Below are 15,777 nucleotides of genomic sequence, written 5' to 3' on the forward strand. Positions count from 1 at the left end.
ATCGACGAATAAAATCGTAGGTAGAACCCCCTTTATATCGTAAATCATATAATTTAGTGTATTAAGTATAATATTCTTAGTGCGAAGTTATATAGTAGTTATTTCTTGATTTAATAAAGGTAGTATAGGTATCGAAGATATTAGTAATTAATAAGGTAGGCCCGACGTCGAGGGTCTTATAAAGCTAAGTTAGGACTTTGTTATTATATAGATCCTACTTCGAGATACTATCTTAATAGATCTCTATAAGATATTTATTGTCTTCGACGACCTCCCTTCTATAAGTATAAATTATAGTAGTGTTAATATCTATAACGCCTTCTTCGATAAGAAGTTGATAAATATAATTGTTTCCGGTATCTTCGTATAGTGGAGGTATAGGGTAAGGAACCCTATAAAGAGCTATACCGACGTAGTATCGGTTATTACTACTGATGGTAGTTATGAAAGTAGACTCCTAATCTCGCTAGTTAGATAGTCCTTTGAGCTTTAGGTAGCTACTGGCGAGGTTGGTATCCTTAATGCCTTATTTATAGTATTGTATATTGAGGTCCTTATACCTCTCTAGGCCGGGACGAGATATGGTTGTGGGTGGAGTACTAGCGGGGTGCGACAAATAGGAGGTTCGACGAATAGTGGATTCGACGAATGATTTTGAAATCCGGCTTTTTAACTGGCTAGTGATAGTAAGAAAAATAGGGTTTACCACTTGGTTTTGTGGGTCCCCGAGGAGTTGATAAGACTTGATTCGTCTAAATCAATAAGGGGTGCGACGTAAGCACCTAGTGGAGGACTCGAGGTCGTGGAATATGCTTGATTTGTAAGGATTCCACGGCGAGCAAGGTGCTCATAACCTAAGAATACTGGTTTTATAAGAAGCAGTATATACTCTAGAAAACTGTATTGAGATGCGTGGAGAAGGAAGAAAGCTATCTACGTATGAAGACTATGATATGCTGGGAGCAACCAGAGGTCACGTGATCTCTGATAGCTTGATTTGTAAGGATTCCACAGCGAGTAAGGTGCTCATAACCTGAGAATACTGGTTTTACAAGAAGTAGTACATACTCTGGAAGACTATATTGAAATGCGTGGAGAAGGGAGAAAGCTATCTATATATGAAGACTATGGTATGCTAGGAGTAACCAGAGGTCACGTGATCTCTGATAGATACGTAGCTATAACTTTATATAGACTATTAATATCTAAATTTAATCACTATTAAGGACTACTACCTACAACTACTTATTTATAAGATATAGGGTAGGATTAGAGAAATAAAATACTTTATAAAGTATAATATCACTAATACTTACTATTATATTAGGATTAAGCTAGGATATATATAAGCACTTTAGCAGAGATAATATTATAGCCTAATAGTAGGTTATAATATTTTGTAGGGGAAGGTATATTAGATAAGCTTTATCTTATACAAGGGATCTTAGTGGCCTTCGGCCACCAGATAGTCCTTGTGGAGCGAAGTGACAAGGTTTTTACCTAGTTAGGTACTGGGCTTTTTTTTATATAATCACTATCGTGTGATAACTAAATAATTTCAATTACTAGGCTTAGTATATATCTACTGCCGGCAGAATTATTCTACTATTTCTTAGCGATGACATTTTCGCCGTATTAGAACTCTATAGATTTAGACCTTATATAGGAGTAAGGTCACGTGACGTACACCTAAGCCCTTATGATATAGGTTGCTTCGCTTCGCTCCGCAATTAACAAGGTCTTTAATAGACTCTACACTAATAGTAAAATAGAGTACACTACTAAGTATACCCTAAGTGGCTACCCTATCTTTATAGCCTAGTGTTATATTATTAAAGATAGCGAAGAGAAGTGTATTAGCCACCCTATAGTAGACCTACGTAACACTAATATAGAGGTAATAAAGGATATATACCTAGTGCTAACTTAGGAAGATATACCCTTTAGCTATACTAAGGAAAAAAATTTATTATAGTACTAGATACTATAGCCTAGTTTTACTAATAGTGTGTCTATCCTAATAACGTTAGGAAACTTAGAGTTATTATATATAGAGGGTATAAAGTTATTAAAGTTACTATAATAGGCCACTATAATAGCGTCGCCTATATATAGTGGGAACTTAACAATATTCTCCGCGATTTATAACCCTTCTACTATATATATATCGATAATATTATCCTAGTATCCTCTACGCTAGAGGAATATATTAACTATATCCACTAGCTCTTATAAGTCTTATAAAAATATAATATCTAACTAGAACTAAAAAAGATATTTATTAGCTTCCTAACTATGACCTTACTAGGATAAAGGGTAGATTCCCTTAGTATAATAACGCTAGAGGATAAACTAAAGGTAGTCCTAAGCCTAGAATTCCTAACTATATTAAGATAGCTAGAGACCTACCTAGGCCTAGCTAGGTACTTTTAGAACTATATCCTACGCCACACTTAGATAGTTAAACCACTCTAAATAAGAAAGATAGATATACTAAAGGATAGACCCACTAAAGGAGCATAATATAGAAGTTTCTCTCTAAGAACTACCCTAGCGATACCTACTATAGTAGAGAAGAAAAGCTTTAACAACCTATAATAGGTAATATAGGATACCCTTATATATAACGTTATTTTCTTTAAATATACCGAGTAACTATACACCGAGATTAATACCTCTAAAGATATAGGCTTTAGTGCGATGATTTTCTACGTAAAGAAAGGATAGCTCTACGCCGACCTATATAAACCACCGCTAGTAAATATAGTAAAACTAATTATATTTTTTAAGTAGATTATTGTCGATAGCCAAGCGGAACTACTAGCCGATAGAGCTAGAGGTTACCTACCTGATCTAGATATTATAGAAAATCAGATATATAATCTTAGCTATACTAACCACACTACCTATAATTATCTATACCGATTATAGTACGATAGTAAATATCGCTATAAATAAAAATTTAAGGTTAATAGTAATAGAGAACTAAAATCTATACTTAGTCTACGCGGTATAGTTTATATAAACGTTTAATCTTAAGGTCTATTATAGATCTAGCGCTATAAATAAAGTCGCTAACGCCCTATTATAGTTATAGAGTATAGAGCTATATAACGCCCCTACTAACTAAGACCTTAACACTCTACTAAAAGGTATTAACGCCTTTCCTATTATAGTATATAATATAGATACTATAAGACTTAGTATAATTATAGTGTAGCTCTCTAATAAAATAGTAACTAATATTAAAGCTAGCTATAAGTTAGATATAAGATTAAGCTACCTACTTAAAACCCTATAAGCTAAAGAAGATACCACTAACACTATCTACACTAGCCTACTATATCGATTAGAAGATAGCTTAATCTACTCAATATATAATAATAGAAGTAAGGTTCTATATCTCCCTAGATCTTTATTAAAAGAAATTTTTATATTAATATATAATCGCTATATACACTAAGGGTTCTAATATTATTAGGAGTGTATAAGAGGCTTATACTTCTATAAAGGGGTAAAGTTACTAAAAGACTATATTAAGAAGTGTCTAATATACCTAGAAAATAGAGTTCTATACTATAGACTCTATAGTCTACTATAACTAATTATAATACCTATAATCCTATACTATATAATCACGATAGACTTTATCGTTATACTACTAAAAACTAAGAAAGGAAACAATATAGCCTTAAATATAATAGATAAATTTATAAAATAAGTTAGCCTTATCCTAGGAAAATCAACCTAGAAGGGTAGTAACTAGGTAAAATATATTATAATATTCTAGTGGTGTAGAGATAGGGATTCCTAAATACTATTATCTCCGACTAAGATCTAAAGTTTATCTAAGGATTATAGAGAGCTATTTTCCTTTTACTTAATAGAGACCTCTTCTATACTATAGCCTACCACCCCTAGGCTAATAGTTAATCTAAGTATACTAATTAGACTATCAAAATCGCGCTTCGCTATTAGTATACCTAGTAATATACTAAATATAATAATAATAATAGTAGTAGCGTAAATAGGATATCTACGTAGGATAAAGCTCTACCTTTTATCTAGGCTATATTAAATTTATCTATAAATATATCTATAGGATACTTACCTTACTAACTAATAAATAGTATTAAGCTAAAAATAGCCTATAGATATAATATATTAGGCTATAGCAACTAAATAGGACTTTACTATATACCTTAATACTAAGCGAAGTATTACCTACGCCACTATAGTAATAAAGTATTACTATAATAAGACACACTTGTATAAATAGTTCGAACCTAGGGACTATATATACCTACGCCTTAGGTATAGTTACGATATCTATACTAACTAGAACCTACTATAAAAACTAGTATAACGCTTTATAGGAAAATTCAAAGTTCTCGAATAAGTGGGCTATCTAGCTTATAAACTAGACTTACCTCCTTCCTAGTTAATCCACCCTATTATAAGTGTAGAGTACCTTAAGCCTAATCTACCTAGTAAGGACCTCTAGGAAAGAACACTAGAACCTATATAGCTACCACTAATTAGTCTAGACTCTATATAATTAATCCTAGATAGAAGGACTAGAAATATCGGTAGACTACGCGTAGATAGTACTAGAGTGACTAAAATAGAGTACTATATATACTACACTAGGTATAGTCTAGTAAGCGATATATAGGTCGACGCTATATAGGAAGGTTACCACAATATATTTAAGGCCTTTAAGAGGAGGGTATAAGTACCTTAATTATAACTTAATTAAGAAAACTCTATACCACTATCTATAATCTTATTCTATTCTTATATAACTCTCACTTTAATTTAACCCTTACTAATTTATATACTATTATTCCTATACCTTCTCTCTAAAACTCTTACCCTATTTAATAAGCTTTCACTTCCTCTTTATTTCACTTCTATATTATACCCCTAAATAATTTTACTCTTATTTCTATCACTAAACTAACTCTAGATTCCTTACTCTTTAATATAGCGCTAAAATAATCTAATATATATTTAGATAAGAAAGCTAATAGTAAGAAGGCTAAATTAAACCTTTTAAACTCTAACCTCGCTTACGCCACTAAGGATAAAGCCGCTTATAGCGTAATTATCATAAAATAAGTTACTAATATAGAAAGATATACTTATAAAGAAGACTATAAACACTAAAAAGTAGGAATATATAGAGGCCGCGTTATATAGCTTATCGTGGACCTAGACCCTAAACCGCTTAACGCTCTAGTATTCCTATAATAAGCGGTAGAAGCTCTATTAGTAAAGAATATAACGTTTAACTCTAATAGTAAATAGGTTAAACTACTAAATAGCGTTAAAATCTCTAATATAGATATCTACCTCGCGATAAAGTTTATAATAGTAGTCGATTATAGATATAAATACCTAATCGACTTTGACTAGAATAGCTATATTTAAGCTATAAGAATACTAGAAGATCTAGCTCCCCTTCCTTATATATATAGCCTACTATTAATCTATATCGCCTATAGAGGTATCCCACTAACTAGGAAAGCCTACGCTACAAAAATTGGGAACCTATAGAATAAGAATAACTCTATAGTGAAATTGTCTACTAATATTTTTACTTTAGGACCGGTTATCGCTTCTATAAGCTTTATAAACTTACTATAAACGATTATATACTAGTATTATACCTATAGGAATAATAGGCGATACCTATTAGAGGAAACTATAGCTAATATAATCGATAGAGTTAGTATAGATCATTATTACCTAAGTATTCTACTAGGAAATATTAACCCTAATACCTAAAGCCGCCTAGTTAAGTTTATAGATATCTCTAGTTATTATATCGAGTGTAGTAACCCTAATCTTATACTTAGAAAGATAGATATAGTCCTATATAGCTTCTTTAATAAGTATAAGTATAAGGGCTTTAATTACGACTCCACTAAAAGTCTACCTTATTAAAACAATAACCTACCTAACGCCCCTAAGACTATATCTTTATCCCACAACTACGATAAATCGAAAGGTAAGCGTTATATCTTTAATAGTCCGGTGCCTAAACCTAACTATATCCCCGATCTAAAAAGACCGAAGGAGATTGACCTAAGCTTATAAGGATAGCTAATTGCTATTAGAAGCTTAGATATATACGCTATTAACGTTATAACGAATATTAAAAATTTCGTAGAGTACTTAGCCGCCTCCTATAACGTAGACCCTATCTAGGAGACAAAGGAGATAGAGGAGCGTATTAAGGAAGCCTAAAGCCTAGTTATAGAAGATGAAGCCTATAATAACGCTAAACGCTAGGAGAAGGAGCGATACGATATAATCAAGAAATAAATCGCCGCGCTAAATAACGAATTCTCACACACCACACTAGCAATATTACTAAGCTTCTATACTACACGCCGCTTCGAAGAAGAGGAGAGGGACGAAGAAGACGAGAATATGATTAAGCTAAATCAGGGCGGAGAATATGATTAAGCCAAATTATATTCATTACTATTGTTTATATAGATAGACCTCGGGACGAGGCCTTTGTTAAGAGGGGCGCCTATTAGGACCACTAGCGTGGATCCACGTGACCCGCACAAACTTAGGTAGTCACCTCGTACCATAGTAATAAATCATCCTTACTATACTAGCTTTGCGTACTAGCTATCCTATATTTAGATAAGATTAAGACTAAGATAATTTTTAAGGTACTTACTTAAGGGTGAGATAAGGTAATTACCTACTAAGATATCGCTATCTATAAATATAGTAATCTTACTTTCTACCTTATAAATCTCTAGAACTAGATTAGTACTAGTATACTAATTATAGAGGCTACTACTACCTATAAGTCTATAAAGATACCTAATACTCTAATACTTAGTAATAGTAAAGAAGTCCGATTTAACATATTTCACAAGCGAGTGGGTCACACAAGCGAGTGGGCCACCTAACCTAACATAGTACATTTAATTACATTTATCTCAACCAAAACGCCATTAAATTAAATACACTAAAATCATCTATCTAGCCAGGCATCTATTGAATCTATGCCCTATTTCTCCACACCCACTATACCTTAGTGGCGCCCGCGTATGGGGCTGCAAAGCTGGCGAAGGGCCTCTCCGCTGAGAGGGGGGGTACTTCTCTTACTACCACTAGCTCAGTAATTAATTGAGAAGCTTCTTAAACTAAGAGGCCTTCTTCGGTAGGTATCTACCTTCGGGATCGAGTACGCTTTTACTTCTGTTTCTTATTAGCGGCGCGTAATTCCTTGTTTTCTTTAGCGAGTAAAATAGTACCTTGTATTGTAAGACGGAAGCCTTTTATAAGCTAGTTTAATATACGATCTAATAGACTTAGTGGGCTTCGAGATCTTATACGAAGTAAAGCTTTAATTAATAAAGCCTAACGACGTAGATCTTTCTCTATAGCTAGTGTTTTTGGTATAAAATTCTGGCTCGATTCACTCCCCCGGCTTAGAGGGGGGTAGGGGTTCGAAGTCGAATATTAAGCTTTGAAATCACTTAGTTAGGTGTAAATAGTACTAAACCAGCTACTCTAAAGCTATTTTAAATAGTCTCTAATTTAAAGGCTTTAATTTGTGTAAGGGGGTATAATTCAAGGAAGTCAAGTTTATCGATATAGTTAATCCTAGTCCACATTTTTATTTTAACTATCTAACTATATAATCGTTTTAACACCGTAAAATAGCTAATATCTAAAGGTTATAAAAGATAAGATAAATACACTAGTATATAGATAGGTATTATCCTATTTTACTTATAAATCTTGTTAAATTTAGGTATTAAATAACTTCTATAGCTATCAAGTATTAAGAGCTAGTATACCCCCTTCGTACGTAAAGAAGTACTCGGAATAAAGAGCTTTTCTAGCTAACAAAGTCTAATTTTATTAGAGGTCTAGCTGTTAGGACTAACTTCGAAGCGCTAATCCCCTAGAAGGCCATCGAACCATGATTTAATAAAGACTTTACCTTTAAGAATCATACACGGAGGAAGGGCCTAGCCTAAAGTATTTATACACTCAATAGTAGTTACCCACTCTCGATTTCTAGGTTATAAAAGTGAACGCCGACCATAATATTTACTCCTTATAATAACCTTTGTAGTTATAGTTATTCCTATTGCGAAACCAGTCTTATCGAAGTTATAAATATCGTTAGGATCGATTCTAAATTAAAGAATTATCTTTTAAACCAAATTAAACCACTCCCTAATGATTTTAGGGTCTTTATATTTTGTACGCTCGTAGTTATATCGTTTTGAGAAACGGGAGGAGAGAAAAGGACGTCTTTTAACGAAGTTTGTAACCTAATTTTCGCCGACCGAAAGAACTAGGGTAGTTCCACACTTTTCGAGGAGAATATCTACTATTTCTCGTACAGTAGAGGGCTAGGGGGCTACTCCACGAGAATCTATAGAGAGAATCCATTTTTTAAGAGATTCCTCCTTAGTTTCAGTCAATTTATAGTTATTGGCGCGTGTTTCGGGACGAAAGGTATTACTAGCGAGGCGGCGTTGTAACGTAGAGCGAGGGACTTTAGATTGGTGTGCCACTTCACGAATAGTGGTAATTTCTCGATTTTTAAAAGCCTAGATAGCTAATAAAAGCCTACCCTCTTGCTCTATTGAATTTATAGAGGATTGAGAGCGAATTGGTGGCATAGTGGGTGGTTGAATTGACTAAGTGCTAATTCATGGACGCGTTTTGGATGGGGTGGCCCACTCGCTTGTGTGGCCCACTCGCTTGTGAAATACGTTAAAGTATAGGAAACTATTATCTAATAGAAACTTAAAGTGAATATTAATTATTACCTATTACTAGTATACTATAAGCTTTATATATAGAGTTATTATAAAGAGAAGGCCTAGTTATATATTAGACCCTAAATAAGCTCTAAGTTAAGTAATCCCTATATAGATACTAAGGATATAATTATCTATTTAAAAACTATTTTTATAAATCTAAACTAATATACTAAAGCCTATACTAAATACTATAAATTAATAATAAAGCTAAAGGATAGTTTTACTAATTTCCTTACTAAGTTTATATAGCTTACTCAAGAAGCTACTATAATTAAAGAGAACTATAAGTATAGGGGATTGATATATGTACCCCCCCCCTGGCTATTTGTACCCCCCCCTACCTGAAATAATCAGGCATCAACACTACTGCCTTCCCGATTGGGTGCGACACTGAATTGACACCTGCTTCTATATACCGCTATCCACACCGCCTTCGTGTCAAACTACCCATATAATACTAGCAAGACGATAGATACCTATAATTTGTATGTAAACCACTAACAAAATTAAGTCACTTTTGTCACATTGTACTTATAGATATATAGGATCAAACAAATTGATACTCTAATTCTGGTTTATATATATTAACCTACCTTCGTCAAACCCATTTTTTTATCACTTTCTTCGTTAATTCTATCTCTAAATTCATTAAATTCAACCGTCAATATAGCCTCCCTAGGCCATAAATATCTAGAATCAGATCTAGATTCCGATCTAGAGATTATCCCTGAGTCCCCACTAGCTATACTAAGTATCGAATTATAGTCTCCTACCATACTAAGCACCGATTCTCTATCCCCACCGGTTATACTAAGTATCGAATCACAGTCTCCCGCTATACTAAGTATCGAATCTCTATCTCTAAGTATTAAGACCCTCTTTACTATCCCGCTTCCCCCTCTAAACCAGTTGTATAGTATACCTAAGGCCGGGATCACTATAATTAATGATTATAGTCGCGTCTACGGCTATATAGTGATAAGCCGATATTTAAAATGTACAAAAAGAGGAGTTAAGAAGATAATTTGGCTCTCCTATAACTAATAGCGAACGCTACCTAATATTAATACTAATACGAACTATATACGGAACACTATAATAATTACTAATAGGTGCCTATTCGCGGTCTTACTCTATCTTTAGTATAATACTAGGACTTAGTGTTTTATAGTTAAGAATACTTCGTATAACTATAGGCCCTCCCCTCTATTAACCTATACTATTTACCGCTACTCTAAGCTTACTTCTAAGAAAGATAAGATATAAACCTAGCTTTAATAAGGTATCTAGACCTATTAGATCTTTACTAGACTCTAAGAGAGTGATCTAGCTTCTAGCCTAATACCCTATAATCTCTATAACTTTAAGAAGAAGTTAAATATTGAATTCCTTACTAGTTATATACCTCTTTAGGCACTATTAATAGAGCTTCCTAAAAATAGAGAGTGGATTTTTAAGTATAAAGTCGATAAAGATAACTATATAACTAGCCTCTTTTATATATATAAAACTAGTATTACGATACTAAAGCTAAACCCTTAGGTTATTTCTATAGACTATATATATAAGATAAATTAGTATAGTCTACTATTACTAGATATCGTTAGCTTTACTACTATATATTTAACCTTTTACCTTAGATTCGCCTTTATAAGAGATAAGAAAGATAAATCCTACTAGGTTATTCTTGATTATCTCGCTAAAGCCTATAAGTCCCTTAGTCTTAAGCCTCTATATATAATTCTTATAGATAAAGAGTAAGTACTAATAAATACTATTAAGACTATCTTTCCTTTAATAAAGAATATAATCTATATCTAGTATATTAATATAAATATCTTAAAAAAAGCCTATCTAATCCTTCGAGATTAGATTACAAAGGCCTAGAGTGAGTCTAGTACTACCTAATTAACCACCTAGTTAACTACCTAGTTAACTACCTAAGCTAGTACTTAGCGTTAAACAAAGGCCTAGTGAGATAGGGAGCTTACTAAAAGGATTAACGAAGGTTAGAAGAAGATACTTAAGTACTAGAACTAGGTTATATATACTACTACTACTAAGATTATAGAGTAGTAGTAGGAGTACTTTAAAGAGAAGTATAACAATCCAATATTCTAACCTCTTATTAAGTATATCGAAGATAAATAGCTTTATAACTATCCTAAGAAGTTTCTATATATCTATATCTCCTAAAATCTCTATCTTAGTAAGATTACTACCTCTCGAACTAAATTAGCCTATTAGCTCCTAAAGTAGGAGCTATAGGTATTAAAGTGATTTACTAGTTATTTTCTAGTGTTTTAAGCGCGTTGTTAAGCTTTAATTTACTAAACTCTCGAATAAGATTAAGAATAATAAGATTCGAAGGCCAATCACCGTTTTCCCACTCTATAAGTTCCTTATTAGAAGAGTCTCTTTTAAAGCAATTTAAGATATATAGGATATTTATAAAAGATATCTCCTAGAGGGAGGGGAAGGTAAACCGCCAATTCCTATAGTTTATAACTATAACTCTAAGTAGATAGCTAGGATCCTATGTATCCATCTTATTAAGTAATATAAAGAGGAGAAAAAGAGTTTTAAACCTTCTCTCTTCCACTAGTATTAGTAGTTATATAGCGTCGAGGCACCTCTAATTAACCTATTACTCCTACTCTAAGACCCCCTCTATATTCGACGATAAGGGCGTCCGCGAGGAGCGCGAAATTTCATTACCCAGTAAGCCACCTAGTAAGCCACCTAGGATATCCTCTCTTCACCAGATCCCCTCACTTAGGACCGATCCACCCAGCGAGATCTATCAGGATTCGAATATATACTTTCGCAGGAACGGGGACGAGGACAAGGACGAGGATAAGGACGTGGTCGAGGACGGGGAACCGATAGTAGTGAAACCGGCAGTGGTGAAGCTAGTAAGGGTGGTCGAGGACGTGGTCGAGGACGGAAGCGCGCGGACGGAGGTGTCTAAAAAGAAGTATACATAATATATAGAGTAGATCAATACAGAAACTAATGAAATGTACGATTTTTTCTCATTAAAATGCATGTTTTTTTACTATGTAAACCAGAATTATATAGGGGTGGTAGAATATATGGCAGAAAACTCTGTAGCTGGCAGAAATTGTGGCAGAATTCAGTGTCGCACCCAATCGGGAAGGCGGTAGTGTTGATGCCTGATTATTTCAGGTAGGGGGGGGTACATATATCAATCCCCTAAGTATAATTTATACTTAAAGCTACTATACCTACTATAGAGCTAGGTAATATAGGTAGTTAATTAGGAAGCTATAATATTTAAATCCTTCTCTAAGACTTACTAGAGTATATCTTATAAGATTAATCTCTAGTAGGAGATAAAGACTACTTTCTATATATAATCTACTACTACTCCTAATAGTAATATAGGAATAGGATTAACTATAAAGTTAATCTATAACCCCTATACAAAATATAAAGAAAGCTCTAACCCTAAAAGACTCTTAAGCTCTAAGTAGGATATCCTAATAGAAGAAGGTTAATACTTTAACTATAAGGAGTAAGGATATATAACCTATAACTATCTAAAGAAGAAGCTAGTTAGTACTATTACTATAGCTTAACCTTCTCCCTATATTATTAAGCTTAATAATAAGAAAGATAATAATTAGGGAAAAGCTAATACCTAGGTTAAGTCTCCTATCTAGGTAGATAGAAGGTATCGCTATACTTACTAGATTTATATAAGTTAATTAGAGGTCCTAGGGATAGTTTAGTTTTCGATACTAGACTAATATATAAAAGATACTCTTTTTCTATTTTAGCGCTTAGTAATACTAGAGTAGATAGATATATATTCTTAAACTAGGAGTTAAGTATACTTCTTAGTAAATAATTTAGATTAAAAGTAGTAAGTATAGGATAGGAGTATCCTATTTAAGGATTTAATAGAAAGCTTAGTAAGCTAGTAATATATACTACCTTTCTTATAATATATATAGATAGTAGGATATAGTAGTAAGTTCTAATATTAATCGCTAATCTTAGAAAATATAATATAATCCTTAGAAAGAAATAGTTTATAGATAATAATATCCTATTAGATTATTATTAATACTAAATAATCTAGCTAGATAAGAAGACTCCTTTTAATAATATATTAAGTAAGATAGTAATATTAATACTAACTACTATTCTCTAGAGACTAAAACTAAACCCTAATTATTAAGCTAATATTAATTAATAAGATTATCTTTTTAGCTAAAAAGAATTAAAAATAAAGGAGAACTATAGATATATATAGGAATAATAGTATAGATATTAGTAGATTAAAGGAAAAGAAAAGATAGACTTTAATCTAGATAATAAGAGTAAGATAGTAGTGTTAAAGACTTAATAATAGGATAAATTACTAATAATTAATATAAGTACTATTAGAGATATTAGCTTTAATAGACTCTATAAGAAAGGAAAGGCTAATAGAGAAGTTAAAACCTTTATAACTTCACTCTATAATATTAACTATATTATTAAGGTAAAGAGTATATAGACCTAGGACCCTAAAATTAATTAAATCTTAAGGACTCTTCTAAAAGAATACTATAAGCTAGTAGAAGTCTTTTTGAGGAAAAAATCTAATAAGTTACTACCTTATAGACCTAGTATAGATTATAATATTATTCTTAAAGTAGAAGTATAACCTAGATTAATATTATCCTCTCTACAAGGAACCTTGGTGGCCGAAGGCCACTAGATAGACCTTGTGAAGCGAAGTGACTTGTTAGTACGGAGTAGTTAATAGTTTGTTAGTGACTGGGTGTTAATTACGTAATTATAGCTGGATTTAGATTCCACGCTAGTTTATATCACGTGATAAGAACTTTTATTACTAAGGCCTCTAGTATAGAGGCCTGGTAGAATTATTCTGCTATTTCTTAGCGATTATTTTTTACCGTATTAGAATCCTATGGATTTGGACCTTATATAGGAGTAAGGTCACGTGATATATACATAAGCCCTTATGATATGGGTTGCTTCGCTTCGCTCCGTAATAAGCTATCACTTAAAGAGTTAAAAGTAGCGAAGAAATATATCCTTAATAATCTTAAAAAAGGATTTATTATTCTAAGTTTAGCTCTATATATATCCCTAATCTTAATAGTAAGAAAATCTAATAGGGGGCTTTAATTCTATATTAATTTCTAGAGATTAAATATAATTATAAAGAAAGACTACTACCCTCTACTACTAATTAATAAGGTACTATAATAAATAAGTAAGGCTAAGATCTATATAAAACTTAATATCTAGCAAGGCTTCTACTAGATTTATTTATTACTAAAGGTAGAGGACCTAACTATATTCTATATAAGATATAGATCCTTTAAGTATAAGGTAATACTATTTAGATTAATAAATAGATCTATAACTTTTTAGAGGTTTATAAATAATATTTTTAAGAATACCTAGATAAATATATAGTTACCTTTATAGATAATATCTTAATCTATAGTAAGAATATTAAAGGTTACTAGTAATAGGTTAGAGAGGTACTTAGTTATCTATAAAAAGTAGGGTTATAAGTTACATTACTAAAATCTAAGTTCTCTATAAAGAAGACTAAGTTCCTTAGGTTTATTATAAGTACTAATAGTATAGCTATTAATCTAGATAAAGACTTATATAATCTAATTATAGATAGTACTAAGTATAGTAAAGGGAGTATAGTTATTCCTAGGATTCTATAATTTCTACTAATAATTTATTTAAGGATATAGTATAATTTTAAAGTTATTATATTAGTTAATAAGATAAAATATCCTATTTAAGTATTTAGAGAATTATAAAAAGGTACTCTAAACTCTAAAGAGGAAGCTAGTTAGTATACTAATCCTTTAGTACTATAATCTAGCTTAATAGACTTAGGTTAAGATAGATATATCTAATAGAGTTTTAGGAGTAGTACTCTCTTAATACTATAAGAAAGAAGATTTTTAGTACCTAGTAGTATTCTATTTAAAGATAATATAATCTATAGAATTAAACTATAAGATATATAATCAAGAGCTTCTTATAATTATTTATACTTTATAGGAATAGAGACCTAAGGTTAAAGGTCTATCTTTGAATAATTATTTTAAGATCCTTATAGATTATTAGTTATTTAAGTACTTTATAATAGCTTACTTAATAAATAAACTAATAATAGGTAAGATAGAGTGAATTATTATCCTAATTCTATTTTATAATTAAATACTATCCTAGGAATAAGAATATTATTACTAATATTCTATTATAAAAAGAATCTCCTTTTATAGATAATAGATAATAGTTTATAATACTCCTAAAAGACTATCTTAAAGAGGGAGGCTATCTAACTTATTTAGCTCCTATCTACTTAGGAGAAATAGAGATAGTTAAGATTATTAAGTAGATAAAAACAGCTAACTATTAGAGCTTAGAGTTAAATTAATTCTATTAGATAGTATAGAATAGAAATAACTCCTAATAGATATTAGTAGATAGACTACTCCTTTATAAAGAATAACTTAAGGTCCCTAATAAAGGAGATCTCTATATATACTTACTTAATAAAATACACTATTAACTACTAACTATATATCCTAGAGTTAAGAAGCTAAAGAAACTAGTGTCTATAAGATACTATTAGTATAGATAGATAACTAATATAAAGTGATATATTAATAACTATCTAGTCTATAAGTATATAAAGACTTAGAGAGACTAAATACCTAGATTATTATAACCTCTACTAATTCCTAAGAGACCTTAGTAGTATCTCTCTATAGATTTCTATTTATTCCCTAAGGATTATTATAGTTATTGCGGAGCGAAGCGAAGTAACCTATATTATAAGGGCTTAGGTATACGTCACGTAACCTTACTCCTATATAAGGTCTAAATCTATAGAGTTCTAATATAGCAAAAATATTATCGCTAAGAAATAGTAGAATAATTTTGC

General features: G+C 31.6%; 1 protein-coding gene across 1 annotated transcript; it reads right to left on the minus strand.

The window, feature by feature from the left end:
* Positions 1-8,399: 8,399 nt before the first annotated feature.
* Positions 8,400-8,672, minus strand: N7500_006530 (uncharacterized protein; the record flags this gene model as incomplete). The annotated part of the gene is made up of 2 exons (XM_056677674.1): positions 8,400-8,584; positions 8,624-8,672. The coding sequence occupies 2 exons, from the start codon at positions 8,670-8,672 to the stop codon at positions 8,400-8,402; spliced, it is 234 nt and encodes a 77-aa protein (XP_056532674.1).
* Positions 8,673-15,777: the final 7,105 nt, after the last annotated feature.

This window comes from Penicillium coprophilum (assembly GCF_028826855.1).
Source record: "Penicillium coprophilum strain IBT 35676 chromosome Unknown utg000004l_segment0_segment0, whole genome shotgun sequence".
NCBI lineage: Eukaryota > Fungi > Ascomycota > Eurotiomycetes > Eurotiales > Aspergillaceae > Penicillium > Penicillium coprophilum.